The sequence below is a fragment of the Aricia agestis genome, chromosome 6 (genome assembly GCF_905147365.1).
Source record: "Aricia agestis chromosome 6, ilAriAges1.1, whole genome shotgun sequence".
In the NCBI taxonomy this organism is placed as follows: Eukaryota; Metazoa; Arthropoda; class Insecta; order Lepidoptera; family Lycaenidae; genus Aricia; species Aricia agestis.
In genome coordinates, this window is record NC_056411.1 from 11,083,778 (window position 1) to 11,106,453 (window position 22,676).

Genomic DNA, 22,676 nt, shown 5'->3' on the forward strand with positions numbered 1-22,676 from the left:
ATAATTTCAAATATGTACAGAAATAGTTGGGATTTTGACGAATTCTGGAAAAGGCACTATTAGAGAAATAATTATTTAATACTGTTTATTTAATATTCTTATTGCTTTTACGTTGGAAGTTGGTTTTAATTTTTTGTTAAAAAAATAATAATTGGTGGGATATGACTTAAATGAATATTTTCGAAGATATTACATAATTATTAAAACATTGCGAGACGTAGCTTTTACGGTAGGCCGTGGCCGTGGTTAGTAATCTATACTAATATTATAAAGCGGAAGAGTTTGTTAGTTAGTTTGTTTGTTTGTTTGAACGCGCTAATCTCAGGAACTGCTGGTCCGATTTGAAAAATTATTGCAGTGTTAGATAGCTTATTTATCGAGAAAGGCTATAGGCTATATTTTATCACGCTAAGACTAGTAGGAGCAAAGAAATAGATGAAAATGTGTAAAAAACGGGGGAAATTATATAAAATTGCTTATTATCTTAAGAGCTACTGGAGCAATGTTTATGTTATTTGACAAACATGAAGCATAGACCACGTGAAGGGACATAGGCTATTTTTTGCGGAAACTGTACGGTTCCGTGAAATTCCAAAATTGCGGGTGAAGCCGCGCGGAACATCTAGTAATGAATATAAATCAAAACTGCTGAATCGATTTTAATCATTTTTTCAGTGGCTATAATATATTCTATACCCGTGCAATGCCGGGGCGTGTCGCTAGTCTAGTTATAATACAGATACCTACTGCGCGTCCTAGAAACTTACGTAAGTACATATTATCATAAATTTTGGTTTGAATCGCTATTTAAAAAGGCTAATTAAATCGTGTCTTAGTAGTGTCTGGTGGTCTGACCCTGACAAGTAACCAAGTATTGTTAAAAGTCTAGGTATTTCGATGAATACAGGATGTAAGTATTTGATTCCACCTTAATAATTATGTCTATTGCTACTGTAACAAAATCTATACTAATAGTATAATCTATATACAAAATATAATAAAATCGTAGGAAAATCAACTCTGTACATTGAATATTTTTGAAAAATAATACTTGCGACGTGATCTACAATCGATATGGAAGCCAAAAATATAGTTTTTATAATTTTTGTCTGTTTGTCTGTATGTATATCCGGGATAAACTCGGAAAGTACTGGATGGATTTACTTCAAATTTTGCACGGATATTACTTAGAGGTCGGGTCAACACATAGGCTATATATTATAACGATATCACCTAGGGTGGGGGAGGGAGGGGCTCAAGTTTCATTATTTTTAGTTTTTTGCTCATATAGCTAAAACGATGCGTTGTAGAGAAAAAAAGTGTGGTACACAATGGAAGCTCATAAAATTTCCTACAAATTTCTCCTTTACACTTTGTATCTATCTCCACTCCTTGCTTTGCTATGAGCTTTTATCGCTCTGATATATACAGATTTCGAGTGTCGTTTTTAACCGACTTCCAAAAAGGAGGAGGTTATGTGTTCGGCTCATCAGTTTAAATAGAAGTCTTTGGTTCGGCTGTGGAGATTTTTTTTTTGTATGTTCAACGATTACTTCGCCGTTTGTGAACCGATTTTCAAAATCATGTTAACAAAAATGGTGACCTGATGAAGGGATCCAGGAGTAATCGAGGGAACTCCTCAAAATTTATAAGGAAATATATGGTGATTTTGGTTGTATGAGAAGTATCCTAAGCATATGCTACCAAAACGCAAGATTTGGCACCAAGGTATACTATGGTTCCGAAGATACTAAGAAAACTCCAGATTCCTAATAGATACAAGTTTGGTGGTTTCGGCGTTGTTTTAAGAACTAAAAGCATATGCTACTATGCAAATTACATTCATCATTATCATTACCACGTCACCACCAATGTCACCAAAATTGAACATAACAAATTCAACCTTAACTCCAGAGCGTAAGGCACACATTCCTTCTGAGAAGTAAGTTGCTTCGATAATACATTAATTGCACTAGTATAAATGAAAGGAAACTGAAAATCAATCTACTTGATGTACTTATTTGATATTTATATTATACTTCATACTTGATATTATGATTAAAAGGAATAAGAAACCTAATCGCATTTATGAGTAAAAAAAATACTTCGTAATTGTATTTTTATTTATAATTACACGATTTTGCACCTTATTTCCATACATATACAGATCGTTTTTTTTTATGTAATAAGGGGGCAAACGAGCAAACGGGTCACCTGATGGAAAGCAACTTCCATCGCCCATGGACACTCGCAGCATCAGAAGAGCTGCAAGTGCGTTGCCGACCTTTTAAGAGGGAATAGGGTAATAGGGGAGGATAGGGAAGGGAAGGGAAGGGAATAGTTGAGGGCAGGGAAGGGAATAGGGTAGGGGTTAGGGGATTGGGCCTCCGGTAAACTCACTCACTCGGCGAAACACAGCGCAAGCGCTGTTTTATGCCGGTTTTCTGTGAGAACGTGGTATTTATCCGGTCGAGCCGGCCCATTCGTGCCGAAGAATGGCTCTCCCACGAATTCCTTTGTAAGTTTAATGTCTATACAATTTTAATCTGTTAGTGTCTAAACACACTAGGCTGAATTAGGCCGGCGTAAATTCCGGAGCGTTTCAAACGCAAACAAAATACGGAACGCGATGGACGACACACGAGATTGGAGATACTAATTTGAATCTGGGACAAGGAATATTTTTTGTCCCAGAAAAATGTGCGGTTCCCACACAATACTTTTCTGATTTGCGCGTAAACGACTCAATCTGTGTACGGGAACAACAGCTATAAACTAAAGTCCACGCGGAAGAAGTCGCGGGCAACAGCTAGTTATACAAAATTTATTACTATAGTAGTGCGGTATTGCGGCGCAACTCTGCCTAACTCAAGGGATGCAAGATCGTACAGCCATATCGCTCACACTTTTTTAAATCTTTTTGTGTAGCAAATAGCAATCGAAGTTCAAATTTAAAGGCCTTTAATCAAAGTTCATCAAAATATCGCAACGCAATGTTTGTTTAGTAGTGGTCTGACAGCAAAATATGATGAAATAACAATATTTTAATATTGTTATACACTTCCACAAAATAAGAGATTTGATAAATGTGTGATGCCTACAAGATTTAATAACAAACTGTATATAGTGTATAACGTTAGTGACGTTGGTTGGTTAACATTGGCCGTATTGAACTTAAAATTAGCGAACTTCTTGATAATTAGATATTTAAATGAAAACATTAAAGAGTCATTGTAAGTGGTTTTGTAAAAAAAAAAAAAAGTAGTTGCTTTTCGATATAAATGGCAGTGCACCAAAAAATACTTAATAGGGTACACATCATTCGACGCCGTTAGAAGTGTCCTGTAAATAATTGAATAACTCCAGGTAAATTTTGTAATTTATTTTCCTAACTGCAAATAACATATACATAAATATTTTTGACGTGGGAGAGCCATGCTTCGGCACGAATGGGCCGGCTCGACCACGTCAATAAAAAATAATAACATGTAGTAAATGACAGAACGATTATGAATATTAATTAATAATACCTACTTAATCATAATAAGCATTAAGCACATAGGGCAGCTTGTCTCCACATGCTGTTGGGGAGTAGCGACCCGACGTACCCGAGCTCCCAGGGAAGCCACTCTTCTCTATCTCCGACTTGCCTTTACCGGCCGGCTGGAGTAATAATTGTAAATAAAGTAGTACACAGTAAATAAAGGCAAACATTAGGTACAACCTCCGATTTCGTTGAACCTATATACTAAATCTATGGAGAATTGGATGAAAATTTGGGATTAAGGCGGGGATTAATCTCAATCCAAAACGATATCCTTGCACATAACCAAAGACCAAGCGTATACACATCGCAATAAGATTCATTTTAGCTTAGCATAAAACTGTAACTATTTGGGCGGATCTTCTCTATTTTTCATGTTTTTTTTAAATATCTTTAGAAATAAATATTAAGAAACAAAATTGTTCGGTTAAGGATTTTAATATAGATTTACTAACAATTTATTCAAATAAAATGTATAATTATCCTAGTTAATACTTATATTTCGATGAAATAGATTTTTTTTCGGAGGTGAGTTTGTAAATTAATTACAGCCAAAGTATTACGTTTTATTAAAATGTTTATGGTTTAAGGTATTTTAAATATTGTGCTTTATATCTCATATTTTTAACACTTCGTTTTTATATTGGAACTAGGTAAACCGGGAGTCACGGAATAACAAATTGGGGTTTATCGCCTTAAGTATGTTTTACCCTCTAATTTGAAAGTGACATAATGAAACACAATTAGTTAAGCCAGAATGGTTAAATCTGCATTATTATCGTTTTAAATAAAAGGGGTGGATTTCACCCCTAAAATACAAAAAGCGCAATACCGCTCGTATTGTGTTTCGTTATATCTTCTAAACTATCTGACTTAGATCATAAAAGTAAATGAATTTATTTAAGATGGAAACCTATCTTTTTAAAATTAAAATAAAAAACAGCATAATGGGCTTGATTTTTCACAAAAAGGTATTAATGAAAAAATACAAATCTTTTTCTTAAACTTTGTTTTTTTCCACGAATTTCATAACATATTGTCTGTGTAAGCGTAGTCCACAAGTTAAGCTATCAATTGAGGTCTTTTTTATTTTAATTGGATATTTACATGAGAAGTATTGGTCAGACTAGTGTGAAAGCCCGAGAAAAACTAAAATGGCTGCCATTTTACAACCGTGAGAGAGAGAAGAGAAACAATTTTCCGATAAAAATGCCATACATCATGACATTAAAGGATCGGACACCAGTGTCGAGACACATTGTGTATAACTTGTGTTAACTTCAGACTGTTTTTAATATTTTTTTATTTATTAATATAATATAATTTAATATAATATTAAGTATAGATTATTTTCTTGCATTGTAGACAATGGCATCAAATGCGCAAGAGAATATTTCTAACGGAGAGTGGAGAGACAACGTGGGTGAAGGAATTGTTATCTCTGGAATGGCGGGGCTGTACCCAAATTCCTACGATGTGAAGCAATTATCGGATATATTGTATAACAAGGTAAAATATAATCTATTTACTTTATCTATACTAATATTATAATTCTGCAGAGTTTGTTTGTTTGAACGCGCTAATCTCAGGAACTACTGGTCCGATTTGAAAAATTTTTTTACTGTTGGATTTTATCACGCTAAGACTAATAGGAGCGAAGAAATAGAGGAAAATGTGGAAAAAACGGGGGAAATTATATGAAAGGGCTTATTTGAACGCGCTAATCTCAAGAACTACTGGTCTGATTTGAAAAATTCTTTCAGTGTTAGATAGCCTATTAATTCAGGAAGGCTATAGGCTATATTTTATTACGCTAAGACTAATAGTAGCGAATAAATAGAGGAAAATGTGGAAAAAACGGGGGAAATTATTTGAAAGGGCTTATTTGAACGCGCTAATCTCAGGAACTACTGGTTCGATTTGAAAAATTCTTTCAGTGTTAGATAGCCCATTTATCGAGAAAGGCTATAGGCTATATTTTATCTCGCTAAGACTAAAAAAAGCTAAGAAATAGAGGAAAATGTGGAAAAAACGTGGGAAATTATATGAAAGGGCTTATTTGAACGCGCTAATCTCAAGAACTACTGGTCCTATTAGAAAAATTCTTTCAGGGTTAGATAGTCCATTTATCGAGGAAGGCTATAGGCTATATTTTATTACGCTAACACTAATAGGAGCTAAGAAATAGAGGAAAGTGTAGAAAAAACGGGGGGAAATTATTTGAGAGGGCTTATCTCACGAACTACTGGAACAATATTTTTTTTGTTATTTGGCACAGATAAAAAATAGACCACCTGAAAGATCATAGGCTATTTTTTGTGGACTTATTTGTCTGTGAAATATCAAATTTACGCGGGCGAATTTATTTCGCCTTAATTATATTTAATTATATATTTCGCGTGGTCACGACATCACGCGTAAACGGCTGGACCCATTTTGCTGAAATTTGGTATAAAGATAATTTGAGTCCCGAAAAATAACATAGGATACAATTTGTCCTGAAAAAATGTACGGTTACTGCACAATATACTTTTATGATCAACTCGCACTTGGCCGATTTCTTTTCTTTTTTTAAAGACCACATCGTGAAATTAAATCGGGCAAGTGATTGGTTTTAACTTTTACCAAACCTTAGGCCGTGGTCGCGCCATGCCGACTGTATGGGCGCCGCAGACTCGATCACACAAAAAGCATGTCGTCTGCGATCTCCCCTATTTTGATAAAATTTGGCATGGCAATACTTTCAGTCTCGGGAAAGGACAAGGGATACTTTTTATCCCGGAAAATATACGGTTCCCGCACAATAAACTTTTATGATTCTCGCATAAACTATTTAATCTATTTTGATGTTGTCATGGTGATTGGAGATTCTAATTTGAATCTGGGACAAGGAATGTTTTTTTTTTTTTTCAATTACAATTTATTTATTTGTTCTAAAAGTGTAATACAGTAGGTAGTAATGATGTTCTTATAGTCTAACACTTTTAGCTATATTATAAAATAGCATGCAAATATACATAATTATTATAATAGTTGAGTAATAAATCGTAGATGACATGTCAGTACAATTATTGTTTAAATTAATTATCACGTTTATATTATAATAGGAAAGAAAAACAGAGAAGAAGTTTTGTCCCGGAAAAATGTTCGGTTCCCACAAAATATACTTTTCTGATTTGCGCGTAAGTTACTCAATCGATGTACCCGAACAACTATAAATTTAAAGTTTAAATTTAAAGTTAAAAGTGACATTCACTCTAGGAATACTAGAAATAAGCACAAGCTAGATATGCCAGTGATCAGACTTAGTAAAGTCAGTAAATCTTTTAAAGGTCAATGTATACGCCTTTACAACAAAATCCCAGAAAACGTTCAAAATCTTTCCATTAATAAATTTAAAAAAGTAGTTAAAGAACGTTTGTGTGCCAAAGCCTATTATAAGGTCAATGATTTCATAAACGATGGCACACCTTGGGAGTAGGATGGCTTCTTGCAAGGCTACTTCTTCATTATTATAGGACTTACAATTATGTATGTGGATATTGTATATAATATTTAGTTACAAAATTGTAAACTTTATTTTAAAAGATTAATTTTTTCTCACTTTTTTTGGTAAAAAAGTGGGCCCCGTGCGAGTTTCTTACGCCGGTTCTTCTCGCCGGGTTAGTTCCCGAACCGGTGGTAGGCATCATGTAGGACTTTCTGAAAACATTTATTTTAAATTTATTCAGAAATAAAACAATTTTGATTTGATTTGATTTGATATAAACTAAAGTCCACGCGGACGAAGTCGCGAGCAACAGCTAGTAAAATATAACGGGGCTATGCTCAATATAATACTTGATACAACGTTTAAAAAATTAAATTAAGAAATTAAAAAAAAATCCGCCAAACAACTTTAAAAGTAATGAAATAATATATTTTACTGACATTAAGTTTAAATAATTCCTAAGTCTAAAGTGATATGTTAGTCCAAAATTGTATTCACGGTGTGTAGGGGGACCGCCAACTAGCTAGGTTAAAAAGAGATTTATAATATGATACCTTATAAAACAGAGCATTACTTGATAATTGGTTTTCTTAATTTATTTAGTTAATGATTGAATAACAAGCATTTTCTCGTTAGAGTGGCCTTACATGGCTCAGGGTCCTTACGAGGTATTTTATTTGTATACTTACGATCACAAAACTGAAGAAGGCAAATATAATAATTGTAGTCCAGTGATTTTAGGCCAAATTAGGAATCTCGGAAAATCGACATAATTTCCAGTATATTACCACGTATAAATTTGTATTTTCGTATGCTAAAATAGTTCTCAAAATTCTCATATAATTGGATAGTCGCAAGGTGGTCGCAAGTTTTAAAATCAGGTTAATAATGGGGCCAAGTTCCTATTGGCTAATTGTGCGCCTTAAAAAAAAGTTAAAATCCAATCCAAAGCCAAGTTTAGATGCACTTCAAAATCGATCATAATCGTCATCTCAACAACCTGATCCTTAATACTTCTAAATTTGAACTTGGCATGTTTTCAGGCTATACGTAGCTCTTAATAAATAATTTATTTATTGTAAAACTTTTTAATTATTAGATACCTATTTATGTGAATAAATTAACCTGCCTAGTTCAAATTACAAGTATTATGGAGCAGGCTGTTGAGTGTTGATGAATATAATTATGATCGATTTTGAAGTGCATCTAAACTTGGCATCGGATTGGATTTCAACTCTTTTTTAAGGCGAAAAATTAGTCAATAGGAACTTTTAACTAAAAGGCCCCATTTTTACCAGGTATGTTTTTGGTGGGATCTAATTTTTACTAATAACTTTCATATTATGTAGTATAGAAACAGGCGAACACACTATCACATTTATAATATTATACATTTAATTTCAAATAATTTATTAAGCATACAATAATATAAAATAGTATAAAAGCTAGGTAGCGTACATCACGTCGTCTAATCCCATGCTAAGTAAAAACTTGTGTTATGGCAATCAGACAACAGATGCACGCCGAACAATTTTATCCTAATATATATTATTTACACATTCACCCACACAATCACACTACACTTTATCACGTAAATTCTCTTTCGGCGACGTGATGCGCGCTTCGTTCGGGAGCCTCCCCCGGAACTTACCGGCGGGCCAGAACTCCTCCACCTCGAAGATGAATAAATCTTGTATTATATAGTACTAGCTGTGTCCCGCGGTGTTACCCGCGGTTTAAGTGATATATCATAAAAGACTATTAAAGTACCAATAATAGGGTAAAAACGGGATGACACATGGTTCTATAACGGTTTATGGTAGTGATGATGATTAAGATAAGAAATTTGCATAGTAGCATATACTTACCGCTCTTAAAACAACGTTGAAACTCCCAAACTTGTATCTATAAAGAATCAGGAGTTCTCTCAGCACCTTCCGAACCACGGTATAGCAGGTAAACCTCGGTGCAAAATCTTACTTGTTGGTAGCATATGCTTAGAATACTGCTCACGAAACCGAAGTCACCACATATTTCCATATAAATTTTGGGGAGTTCCCTCGATAACTTATGGATCTCTTCATCATGTCACCACTTTTATGAATGTGGTACCAAATTGGAATGATAACCTATACACCAAATGACAAATTTTGAAAATCGGTTCACAAACGGCGGAGTAATCGTTGAAGATAAAAAAATGAACATAACACCTCCTTCATTTCGAAAGTCGGTGAAAATTGTAGCCTATGTGTTATTGTGATATATAAGCTATATTATTGTAAAGTTTCATTAAAATCCGTTCAGCAGTTTTTGCGTGAAAGAGTAACAAGCATCCAAACATCCATACATCCAAACAAACTTTCACCTTTATAATATTAAAGTAAGAAGTAAGATTATAATAATACTTGTATATATAGTACTATAATAATATACTATGTAATATCAGTAAGTATTAATTTTTTTCTAGTCCATTTTTGATAAACTAGATGTTCCGCGCGGCTTCGCCCGTGTCATTTAGGAATGTCACGGAAACCGGTCATTTTTCCGCAAAAAAAGAAACCTATGTTCTTTCACGTGGTCAATTCTTCATGTGTGCCCAATAACAAAAAAATTGCTCCAGTAGTTTCTAAAGTTCTTCCGTTTTTTCCACGTATTCCTCTATTTCTTCGCTCCGATTAGTCTTAGCGTTATAAAATATAGCTTATAGCCTTCCTCGATAAATTAGCTATCTAACACTGAAAGAATTTTTCAAATCAGACCAGTAGTTCCTGAGATTAGCGCGTTCAAATAAGTCCTTTCAAATAATTTCCCCCGTTTTTTCCACACTTTCCTCTATTTCTTCGCTCCTATTAGTCTTAGCGTAATAAAATATAGCCTATAGCCTTTCCCAACAAATGGGCTATCTAAAACTGAAAGAATTTTTGAAATCGGAACAGTAGTTCCTGAGATTAGTACATTATGCGGAAGCCGGGTGAAGTTAAACTGGAGGTATTACATTTTTAGGCGAGCATGCACTTAAAATATAAAATATGATTTTATTATTTTACAGAAAAATCCATTTACCAAGTCAAGCCGTTGGGTATGTGACCATCCTGAAGTGTCACAGCTAACTGGCCACATCCCTGATCTTGAGTGTTTCGATGCTCAGTTCTTCAAAGTGCACTATCGCCTCTGCAATTTGATGGACCCCATGTCTCGGAAAATGCTCGAGCAAACCTATCAAGCCTTGTTTGATGCAGGTATGTCGAAAGTCAGCTAGTTACTTACTTAGCTTACAGTGATGACTTTTTAACTGACTTTAAAAAAGGTTATATTATATTATCTGTTTATATCTGGGGGCACGGCAATGCCCCCGCCAAGACGAGCCAAGCGAAGTGCCCCTTGCACGTCGCTAGCCGTCTTCGCGGGGGCATAGCAGTAGTTTACTTTGCTAAGCTAAATAAAACTATAAGATTTTTAGAAAATTTTCAGAGATTAATGCTCGTCGTAACCAAGATAAAAGGGTTTGGGAGGATTTCAGGGTTGTAACTTGTAACTAAAAGTGTGTTATACGCACTTATTGTGCGTATTTAATTTTTAGAGAAATTATGAGTTTTAAGTACCTACTTTAAAACGTTTTAATAATATCTCCAAAAAAGTGTAAAATAGAGCAAATTTTTTTCGCTCCATTTGATGTGAGAATTTATTGAACTAAGAGCTAAAAAGTTAAATGCATCGACAAATGAAAGGCTTTTTCTAGCGTTTGAAATATATTTAAACTTCCTATTAAAAGCCAGAAAAAAATTGGGTGCTACATATCTCATCTTTAAAATTTTATTACAAAAAAGGTAAAAACGCAACACAACGCGAAAAAAATTTGTGATGTTTATGGACCTAATGCAGTATCCGTGAGAGTAGCGCAAATTTGGTTTAAGCGTTTTCAATCTGGAAATTTTGATATCAAGTCGCCCTGTTACGGACATTTATTAACTGATGCCATTTTTGAAAAAGAGGAGCAAAATCGGCATATTAGTAGTTACGATGTAGCTGAAGAACTGGGGATTGACCACAAAATGGTTTTGGCGCATTTGAAAAAAGCTGGGTACACAAAAAAGCTCGATATTTGGGTGCCACTGCTCACTGAAAGAAACCTAATGAACCGTGTACTCATTTGTGATTCTTTATTACGACGTAATGAAAACGAACCATTTTTGAAGAAGCTGATTACTGGTGATGAAAAGTGGATCACGTACGACAAGAACGTGCGAAAAAGATCGTGGTCGAAGACCGGTCATGCAGCATGCAAAACAATTTACCTTCAATTCACCTATAATTCACTTTAAATGACAATTCACAATTGTACCAACAAATGTGGAAGCTGTGCGAACTTTGTCAGCTGCTGGCTACCTTGTGGCGAATATCAGGAGCCGTTTGGCAGAGTACACAATTAATACCTTAACTTTTTACATACTTTTAAAAGCTTGGGCAGTATGTATGTAACGGAATCTTAAAGTACGCTTTTTACGTATATTTCGAGGAAAAAGAGTAATTTTAATAAAATATAATAAAATTAATAAGCGTGTTTTTTAGTATTTTTTCTATTATTACGTAGCTATTTAAAAAAAATAGTTTTTTAATATTTTTATATATTAAAGACTGAAGTATTAATAAACCCTAGTAAAAAAAAATTGTCTGGCATAATTTGTTTTATTTGAGTTTCTAAGAATAAAACGGGGTCTATCAAGTCAAGTCATTATAACGATTTATTTTAGGGTGGTTTTAGAAAAATATGGAAACTTTGTTTGCCTATTTTTCAGTTAAAATCAATACTTATTATTTAATACCACTATTGCTAAATAATAATTTACAATGTGTTTAATTTATCCCCTAAATTATGTTAAAAGTAACATTATATTAGTTAATTAAAATCTGTTTTATACGTCCCAAATGTCAGGCCCTAGGCATGTCCGTTCTCCGAAATTTTGTGTTTAGGAATCCATATTTAAAAAAGTACTATGTTTATACTTATTTTTATTAATATCTTTTAAATTGTAGCTAATTATGTTAGTATTTTGTAGTAAAAATAAATAATAATTATTTTTTCTCGAATGAGTTTAGTGTCCTCAACTTTATTCGCCAGGCCCTAGCCACTTACGAATTTTAAAATTTCGCGACATCATACGTTGAATATTATTGGTGAATTTTAGAGTATTACATGAAGTTATTCTCTGACAACACTCGCTCTGCGGCGGTCACTTTATAAATCAGTGCAAAAATGAAAGTTCGTGGGCCACCAAATGGTAATTCCAGTCACTTGTTTAATCCCTAGATAAGTAATTTTGTTGTTTATTGATATTAAATTCTTATGAATTAATCAATATTTATAAGTAATACGTCGGCATTGTTCGAAATATCATATTAGACTTCATAATGTTATTTGCAACAGTATTTCAAGTTTAATTTTATTCCAAACGAGGTATTTTGCCCGCGGCTTCGCTCGCGTTAAGTAGTATTATTAGTTAAAAAAGTTTTATCCCCTATTTTAACCCCATGGGGTGGAATTGATCAAAATCCTTTCTTAGCAGATGCCTACGTCATAACATCTACCTGCATGCCAAATTTCAGCCCGATCGGTCCAGTGGTTTAGGCTGTGCGTTGGTAGATCACCATGTCAGTCAGTCACTTTTGAGTTTTATATCTAAGAAGATAATCAGTCCCTAGACCATCAGGCCCTAGCTTCTATAGGCGCTTGGACTGACGTTTAGTATGAAAACATCAGTACTGTAATGAAATACATATATTATTTAAGCCTTCTCAACTGAAAAATAATAATAGACATAAGAAAAACAATTATTGAAAATATATCAAAAGCTAAAACTCATCAAGAGCAGCCAAACTTCAAACAACTTTGGTCTGGCCCAAATGTTGAAAAATATATGCTTTGGTGATACAGTTCCACTCTTTATATCATATAAGAATTTTCGACCCAGATGTCCTAAAATAATATAAAATCGGATAAGTGCGAGTCAGACTCGCGCATTAAGGGCTTAAAGTTGTCAGTCCCTAGATGCCTAAATTAGCAAAACTCTAAAAATTTCCTAAAATAAGGCATAAAGTGACTGGCCCTTTTAGATAAGACATAATTATTAATTGATCACCTATCATGTACACTAACAGGGAATTTAATAACAAATTAAATATGATGAAGACAAAAAACCTTCAAAAGTTGTCCTATTTTTGTGAAAGCACACTTTAAAAGTTTAAGTCCACCCTGCGGGATCCAGCAAATACCGGGATCCAGCGGGATTGTGATGGTTCAGTCCCGCAAATACCGGGAATGAAATTATTAATATGTTGCGGGATTGCATTCCCTAATTAACAAGGTAACAGATAGTACTATTTATCGTGATAATAATTATGGTATAATTAATTTATTTTTACTCGAAGTGAGATTAACTTTTAAGTTGTGAACTTATGGTCATTGGTCACCCAAAATAACAAATATTACAAAGTCGGTTTCATATTATTAAATGACTTTACTAAATGACGTTCAGTCAACGACTTGACAAGTTGCCTTTAGTCATTCAATTGAATGGATCATTCAATGAACGTGCTAGTCATTCAATAAAATAGCAGATTGAACCATTTGACTGCTACGTAATATATACCGAGTGCTCGGCCAAGGGCACTGTCTCGCCATTTTACTCGGCAGGTGTAATCAGGCCCTTAATAAGTAGATATAATATCAAGTCTATACCGAACGACATAATATTTTAATCGTAGGACCAAAATGGTGAATGAAATTATTAGAATTTGCCTGTTGGTCCTTCAAGTAGCAACTTAGTCTTAATAGGTATGATAATATGATTGGAGGTATAAGAATTTAGGTCTAGAGGAATTTATTGGTGCTTCTTTACATGCAGGTATCAACCCAGAATATCTGTCGGGAAAGAAGGTCGGTGTGTACATTGGTACTTGCTTTTCTGAGGCAGAAAAGGCTTGCTTGTATACAGCCTCTGCAAAGACAGGTCTTAGCATTGCTGGGTATGTACCTTTTCTATAACCGACTTTACGTAATATTTTATTATCACTTTTCCTTGCAAGTTACTTATTGTAAAATTATTTTCAGATGCAACAGAAGCATGTTTGCAAACCGAATTTCCTATTACCTGAACCTTAAAGGTCCTTCTATGTCCATCGACGTATCGTGCTGTAGCTCTGCCTCTGCGTTGGAGCTAGCGTATGCTGCCATATCTCGCGGAGAATGCGAAGCTGCTATAGTGGGAGGTGCTAACTTGTGTCTACATCCACAATCATCGGTACATTATGGAAGGTAATATTTTGTGACCTCCAAATTTGTGTCCATTAGTAATCGAGGGAACTCCTCAAAATGTGTATGGAAGCATATTATGGTGATTTCGGTTTCATGAGAAGTATATATCTTACTGTCACATATTTGTATGTATATTCAATACGCTGTACTTTCCGTTTAATCTGTGAACAAGGGTGTGGGTTGTGTTTACCACTTCCAAACCATAGGCAATTGTGATAACTAAGTTTTAACATGTAACTGTTTATTGTTCCACATAAAGAAAATAAAATAAAAAAAAATAAAAAAAGTATTCCAAGCTTATGCTACCAAAAAGTAAGATTTTGCACCAAGGTATACCATGGTTCGGAATGTGCTGAGAGAACTCCTGACTCCTTATAGATACAAGTTTGGGGGTTTCAGCGTTGTTTTAAGAACGGAAAGCGTACTTTACTACTGTGTAAATTGCATTTATCATCATAATCATGGTCAGTACAATGCTGACATATTCTCGTGTCATGATCTCATTTTTGCATCATGTCTAACCATATTCAAAAGCCTGTACCGTATTAAAAGTAAAACTGCCCAAAGTGAAACTAAAGACGGATATGGTTCGTAGTTTCATCGAAATCGACTTGGACAAGTTGTGTGCTGATGCACAAAGTCTGGATTGGTCACCGGTTACTTCAGCTGATCGATGATAAGATAGAAACTTTTACATCCATGATTACAAAACTATTATAATATGACAGCCATGCACCTCTTAAGGCAGTTAGATTAAAAGTTATTTTATTTAATATATTTTCAGAGTCATAAATATTAGCAAGGACGGAAAAACGAAATCGTTTGATAAAAATGCTGACGGATGCTCTAAGTCGGAGGCAATTAATATTCTGTTCTTACAAAAAGCCAAGGATTCCCTCAGGTACTGAACCATAACATTTCACATTGTTTAAAGCATATTGTCAAAGCTTTTACACGAGTGGTCTATGGGTCAACTATACACAGAGAACCTATAATGCACTCAGAGTGCAATATAATAACATTTTCAGGGCGCTGGTGCGATTACCCCGGTACTGTAGTGCCTCAGGCATGTTTGCAGATGCTCACATTGATGATTTTTATGCTATCATGAGGAAGAAAACATGTTCTGTAGTACAAAGGTTAAGGGGTACTTGCAATATCATCCTGGAAATGATAGCAGGGAGGCTGGACTCAGCAGTTTTGGGTTGATTCACTGAGTTGCATGTGAGAGGTGCAACTGAGTGACTTGACTCACCTGAGTCGTCTCTGGTCTTTTTGTTTTCCTTTTTATTTAAAATCTTAACTAACATAGGATAAGTTTTATGCTACCCACTAACAAATATGGACTGTAATTGTCTGAAATAAATAAATTATAATTTTAATTAAAAATTTAAGAACATACAAAAACATAACATACTTATTAGTATTAATAAAACTTCATATTATGTACAGGGTCATATTAAACTCTAATATTTTCACGGACATTAAGGGAAATCGCAGACGGCACACTTTTTGTGTGATCGAGTCTGCGGCGCACATACAGTTTGCATGGCGCGGGGCCCATGCAAAGTGCAAACTGTATGTGCGCCGCAGACTCGATCACACAAAAACGTGTGCCGTCTGCGATCTCCCTATCAATGATTGTTTCTGAAATATAGACTAATTTTGCAGAATTTATGCTTATATCGTTTACGCTAAATGCGAATACCTGTCATTACCTGAATGTGAAACTGGTGCCAAATATGGCTTCATTCGTAATCCAACCGACATGACTGGATTTCTGAAGAGATTCTACGATCAGGCCCATGTCTCTCCCAAAGCTGTACAATATGTAGAAGCTTTCGGTGCTGGTAAGTTTATTACTATAAAATTAATATAACATATTATTCTTGGCAAACATCGTACACGCAAAGTAAAATCACTCAGAAGTCATTAATTTATCGCTTTAAATATCACTAGCTATTTGACCGAGCTTTGCTCGGTATTTGATAAAACACGAATTTAATGACATTATCTAAAAATGATTCCTAGCTAGATCGATTTATCGCCCCTGAAACCCCCTATATACTAAATTTCATGAAAAAAAGCATAATAATTTCAAAATAAAATTAGCTCGATGTACTCCTTCACCATATTTAAACTAAAACTGTGCAAAAATTTCATTCACCTACGTTTCCCCATTTTTCGTCTAAAGGGATACAAAGTTTTTGGCTCACGTAGGTATATTATAATCTATAAGTATATAGGTATATATACTTATAGATTATAATTTTTCAATTGAAATGAACCACTTATATATTTTGCATATTATAAATTATAATAAATTATTTAAAACAAAAAAACTTTTTGAAAAAAAGCTTTTATTTAAAAATCTAAAAAGAAGAAAATAAACTCCTTAAAATTTTAACTATTAAGTTCCTCAATATATTCTCATTACATCACAATATATTTTCAATTTGCATTATAATAAAAGCTTGTCGCGCGATTTGTAAATAAACTAGTACCACTTTATTTAAATAACTATATAACTGAGTAAATTGATATATTATATTTTTATTAAAAAAAAATATCAAGTACTGATAGATTGTTAAGTCAAGCGACAAGCTTTTATTATCATGCAAATTGTACAATATACTGAGGATTTTAACTTAAGAGTTAAATTTTAAGGAGTTTATCTCTTCTTTTTAGACTATTTATATAAAAGCTTTTTTCCAAAAAGTTTTTTGGATTTAATTTATTTTATGTTTTTAGTTATCTCTGGCTAGATTTCGGCATGACTAAAAATTTAAATTTCATTTAACAAAAGTGACCGGATTCAACCGGGCATTTTATGAAACCCGGCTGTCAGTCACGTCGTTTCACGTCACGTCACGTCACGTGACGTCACGTCATGACACGACACGTCACGTGACGTCACGACAGGTCAAGTCACGTCACGTCTGCTACGCAGACGACACCTACATGCTAGCCAGCGGAGCTAGTTTTGAAGAGGCGATTCGCCTGGCGAGGGTGAGTGCGTCCCAAGTTATTACACGGATCGAGGCGCAGGGTTTGCGCGTGGCCATAGAAAAGACTGAGGCCATTTTCTTCCACGGTCCTTGTAGACGGCCTCCTGCTGATACATCCCTCCTTATTGGTGAAGTCAGGGTGCCAATCGGCAGGGAGATGAAGTACTTGGGTTTGGTCCTAGGCTCCAGGTGGTCCTTCACGCCCCACTTTCGCAGATTGGCACCAAAGCTAAAAAAGACGGCCATGGTTGTTGAACGCCTCCTGCCCAACTTGTGGGGTCCGGGATCCGCCTGCAGGAGACTTTATGCGGGGGTCCTTCAATCCATGGCCCTCTATGGAGTTCCTGTCTGGGCGGATAATCTCAATGCGCAGAGAAGAGCCTTATTGAGGAGTCTGCAGCGAACAATGGCCCTGCGGATGATTCGCGGTTACCGGACGGTGGCCACCGAAGCGGCGTTTGCATTAGCCGGTACCCCTCCATGGGACCTGAAAGCCCGTGTGCATACGGAAATCTACTCCCGCACTGCAGCAGCAAAGGAAAGAGGAGAACGGGTGCCACCAGATCTGGCAGCCCAATGGCGTCGCCAAGCGCGAATGTTGATAATGCGCACCTGACAAGACCAAATGGCATCTCCAACTGCCGGTCATAGATTTGTTGCAGCAATTCGGCCAGTACTGAAGGATTGGGTGGCGCAGCGTAATGGCACTCTCTCCTACCGTATGGTGCAGATGCTGACAGGACATGGGTGTTTCGGTCACTACCTGCACCATACGGGATACGCCAGACGGGAGCCAACGCCCCAGTGCCATCACTGTATGGAGAAGGACGACACGGCGCAGCATACGCTCGTTGCCTGCCCAGCCAACGCACAACGGGCAGAACTCTGCGCCGCTATATGACCAGACCTGACACTCCCGGACATAATAAGAGCATTAGTCCGGTCGAGAGAAGCCTGGGAGGCGGTCTCTACTTTCTGCGAGTCCATCATGACGCAGAAGAAGGCCGCTGAGAGAAATCGGGAAGCCGATGAAGCAGTTGACCCGATAAGGAGAAGACGCGGAGGACGAAGACGCGCTCAACATGAGCGTCAACTCCCGCCATAATAGGGCTCAGGCCATGGATTGGGGAATCCGTCGCCTATTGCACGAGCTCTTCCGGTAGAAGAGCGGCCGGAGCCTGGAGAAATCGGCAGAAGCCGCGCGGATGGTTCTGCTGGTAGAGCAGATGCCGCTGTCTGGGCTGCTGCAGTTATCGCCTCAGGCGGGTCCAGCAGCTCAGCGAGACGTGGAGAGGAGGCACCGTTAGGTTTTAGTGGGTAGCCACGGGTGCTCCTCCTTACCGCAGCACCCGAGGAGTCCCACATATCCAGGCGGCCCCCCCAGGCTGTCGCATGAATGCAGGAAGCATTTCCCAACAAAGCAAAAAAAAACATCTTGGATGGTTGGCCATATTGGATTTAGAGTGATGTCACATACCATATCGTGCATGGTCTTCCAAACTAAACGCGTATGCAAAATTTCAGCTCAATCGGTTAAATATATCTACCTTTAAATTGAGATCCAAAATTCCACCGTAACATACTTACATACATACAGAGCAAGTTAAATAAAAGCTTTTAAAAACGTCAACTTCGACCCACCTTTTGGGATGCATTTTCACAAATACCTGGTATAAATGTTGGGCAGCAACTAAATAAAATGCACTCGTCTGGCAACCCAACAAATTTCTGCGACTGAAATTCCCCGACTCACAACACACAAATCTACGCTCGTGTGGTAGTCCAACAGAATTTCGGCTGGGCAGAATTCTGCCCCGCAGAAATTCTGCGACTCACAACCCACAAATCACGCTCGTTTGGCTTTACCCTTATTAGAATCTCAAAACGCGCGTTAGCAAAGCACGCGCTTCAAAACGCCCAATGTATACCTGCTCTTACAGTTAACGTCTAAGGGCGTGGACATGTCGCAGGCGGATTGCATAGATATTGACACCGTTTGCGGCACCGTGACACGGTGCGGCACCGTACCGTGTTACGGTTGCGTACCGTTGCACGGCAAACGGCGCCGCATCGTAGACATATTGTGTCTGTCGCAGGCGGATTGTATAATTCGGCTTTTTACATTACGGCTAGCTGTTTTAAAAAACAGGGCCGTTTTGTAATGCGACGGTTTAACGCTTAGCCGGATTGTCATTGCGATCATACGTTCTTTAATATGGCGGCACACGTTTAGCCGCATCGTACTTTCCTCATACCGGTACTTTCTTTACTGTTTTACATCGAGATTATTAAAAATTCTTTAATTGCACCTGACAATTGTTCTGACTGATTTCTTTGTTTAATTCACTCAAAACTTCGCAATTTAACAACACACTTTCGGTATCCAACGCCATTGCTGTTGCTATGTCATAGGCAGCGCCAAGAGGCGAGAGTATTAAAAATCGGAACTAAAAACTGTCAATGAGGCGACTTAACTTTTGCTTTATTACATTATGGCTAGCCGTTTTGAATAATGAATGGCGTCTAATACATTTCGGCGATTTTTCATTCAGCTGCATTCAATCCAGCTAATCAATAAATCGCCGCATTTCAAAACGGCCCTGATTTTTTAAAACAGCTAGCCGTAATGTAAAAAGCCGAATTATACAATCCGCCTGCGACAGACACAATATGTCTACGATGCGGCGCCGTTTGCCGTGCAACGGTACGCCACCGTAACACGGTACGGTGCCGCACCGTGTCACGGTGCCGCAAACGGTGTCAATATCTACTATATTTCATAACATATAAAAGGATCTGACACTGGTAGAGGTATACATTCTATACGAGGCGTACTTATGCAAATAGTGAATTATTTTAGGGGTAATATTAATATTTCATATCAACTATACAGTAAACCTGATTTTTTGGCCTTTTTCGCTCGTAATCAAAGATAAGCACTCGAAATATTCATGAAATCCTTAATAATATGTTTACTTTATATTTAACAAAATAAAATTTAAATAAATTATTATTAAATTAAAATAAACGTACAAATCGTTTGGCGAAAAAAAAATTACACCTTTGCAGTGGTATGGTGGCCATTGGGACCTGTCGGAAAAGTATGGCAAGGTGCCGAGCGCACAAGAGAGAGAGAGGCGCTCGACCCCAGAAGACGGCCAAGGCGAAGACGTCGTGCCAACAATGGCGACAACAACGTCCCGCCATAACCAGGGTGCTCAGGGCGACGGTATGGGGATGCCGTCGTCCATTGCACTGAGCCCCCGAGAGGGTCGTGATGCGCAGGGTGCTCGTGTGCATCGCGACAAAAGGCAGTGGAATGGTCTAAGCAAGCCCCTAAAGGGGCCTCTGTTTGGCCTGGGGGGCGAGTAAACGCCCCCACAGAGAGGAGTCTGCAACAAGCAGACGTCCACTGACGGTGATGTGGTGTCTGTACAGTTCCCACGTCACCGTTAAAAGTGGTGGAGAGGAGCACCGCAGAGTTTTAGTGGGTAGGGCCGCGGCACTCACCATCTTCGCCGCGGCGAGCCCCACATATCCGCAGTGGGAGTCCCCATCCCCTGCGTCGAATGCGTAACAGCATTTCTCTGCGAAAAAAAAAAAAAAAAAAAAAAAAAAAGTATGGCAAGGTGATTTTCGTGAATGGCTACTCGACGATGATTAGCTATGCAAAAATTAGCCTGGTACAAATGGTTCAATTTTTTTATTAAAATTAACGTATTCGCGTCGGTATGGCGGGCTGTAAGCCGCACCCGACAAGTATGGCATTACCCTTTCGCCATCTTTTTTTTTCCACTATCTGAAAATACAAGCATTTTTGTGGAACAAATCGTTCGACACTCGTTTAATATATCCGACTTTTTGCCTTTACGTAATTATACCCCTGTAGAACCGCCAGCCTGGTACAAATGACCAAGAATTTTGTGTCAGTATCTCCAGGCCCACAAGTGTTGGGACACATTGTATATTATAAATTATAATATAAAGCACAAAGTTTTTTTATAACAAAAAATCGAATAAGATTTTATGTTTTATTGAAGACCATACAATAAAATATCTTTCTTCTATATTTTATTATCTTCAATAATTCCTGACACGTTTTTAGATAAGGTCAATGTGTCGAAGTCCGTCTGGGAGGTAAGTCCGTCTAGCGGCAATAACTTCCATATTTGAACGACTAGTTTCATATGGCTCAGTAGGTAAAACAATATTGCAAAGTTAGTTTGATCATAAAACAGACATGTCGCTACTAACTACCTGTTACGAAAAAAACGATCTCAATTTTTTTCCGTTTTGTACTCGCAATCGGAGTGTAAGTCTCTGCCAAAAAAATTTTAAAAAGTGGGAATACAAAGGAGTTTTTGGAGTTTATTGGATTACATAAGTAATTCAGTGATCCTTTTACTTATTACTGGTGTTCGATTCGTTAATATTGCTTTAATTTCGTTATTATCACCTGCAACATATGTCTAACCTAAAATTGCAATAATTGGGAAGTCCGTCTAGTTTTCATAAGGAAAGGCCGTCATATGCCGGTCTTGCCTCGAATCAGATATTGACAACCTTTTCAAATATACATGTCTTTATTGGTAATTTGCATTTAAACTATGGACTACTAAATCATAGCATTCCCAAATTTTACTGCACGAAAAGAGCATACAAGAGGGGCTGATAAAAATTGCAAAAGTTATAAACTACTAAGTAAAAAAAGAAGGGTTTGGTTTTTTAATATTCCAAAAACCAAAAATATTTGAGATAATCAAAATTTGAAAAAAGATCCTTAAAGAGCAGGAAATTTTCATAAAATATCCTACCTCCCGGACCAACAACCTTATAATTTTAATTGAGCGGCGAAAATAATGGTAAAAACGCATAACTTTCGCGTGCATGGCCCCAATCTGCCACGTAAACTAAAAAGTTATTTTAAGTAACTAAATATTAATATGAAGGAATAAAAAAAGAGGTACTAAGTATACATATCAATGACAATAATCAAATCAAAATTAAGTAGGGGAGTACCTATGTTGAAAAATGTCTCATCCCATAAATGATGATGAAGCAAAGTTGTTGATTTTACTGCCACTATTTAATATAATTTTGTTGTAATAAACATTTATGTTTATACTTAGTGTTTAATTTTTCAAAAAATGCACTATAATTTTAATGAAAATGTTTGCAACCACTTAGACTTACGATATGCTTGCTTAAAATGATATAAAATTAATTTTCTCTGGAATGCGAACTTTATTACCGACACCTTAAACACATATTTGAGTGGCCGTTTTGCGGCTTTGCTAGAACCGTTGCCATGCATTTTACTTC

At 36.6% G+C, this 22,676-nt stretch overlaps 1 protein-coding gene across 1 annotated transcript in view; it reads left to right on the forward strand.

The window, feature by feature from the left end:
• The first annotated feature begins 4,981 nt into the window (after window positions 1–4,981).
• The window catches only part of LOC121728387 (fatty acid synthase-like), a 39,060-nt gene continuing 21,365 nt past the window's right edge, over window positions 4,982–22,676 (forward strand). The window contains exons 1-6 of the mRNA XM_042116562.1: window positions 4,982–5,053; window positions 10,084–10,273; window positions 13,937–14,057; window positions 14,143–14,346; window positions 15,131–15,247; window positions 16,018–16,196. Of these exons, the coding sequence (XP_041972496.1) occupies window positions 4,991–5,053; window positions 10,084–10,273; window positions 13,937–14,057; window positions 14,143–14,346; window positions 15,131–15,247; window positions 16,018–16,196 (874 nt within the window). The 5' untranslated portion in view covers window positions 4,982–4,990. The remainder of the gene's footprint in view (window positions 5,054–10,083; window positions 10,274–13,936; window positions 14,058–14,142; window positions 14,347–15,130; window positions 15,248–16,017; window positions 16,197–22,676) is intronic.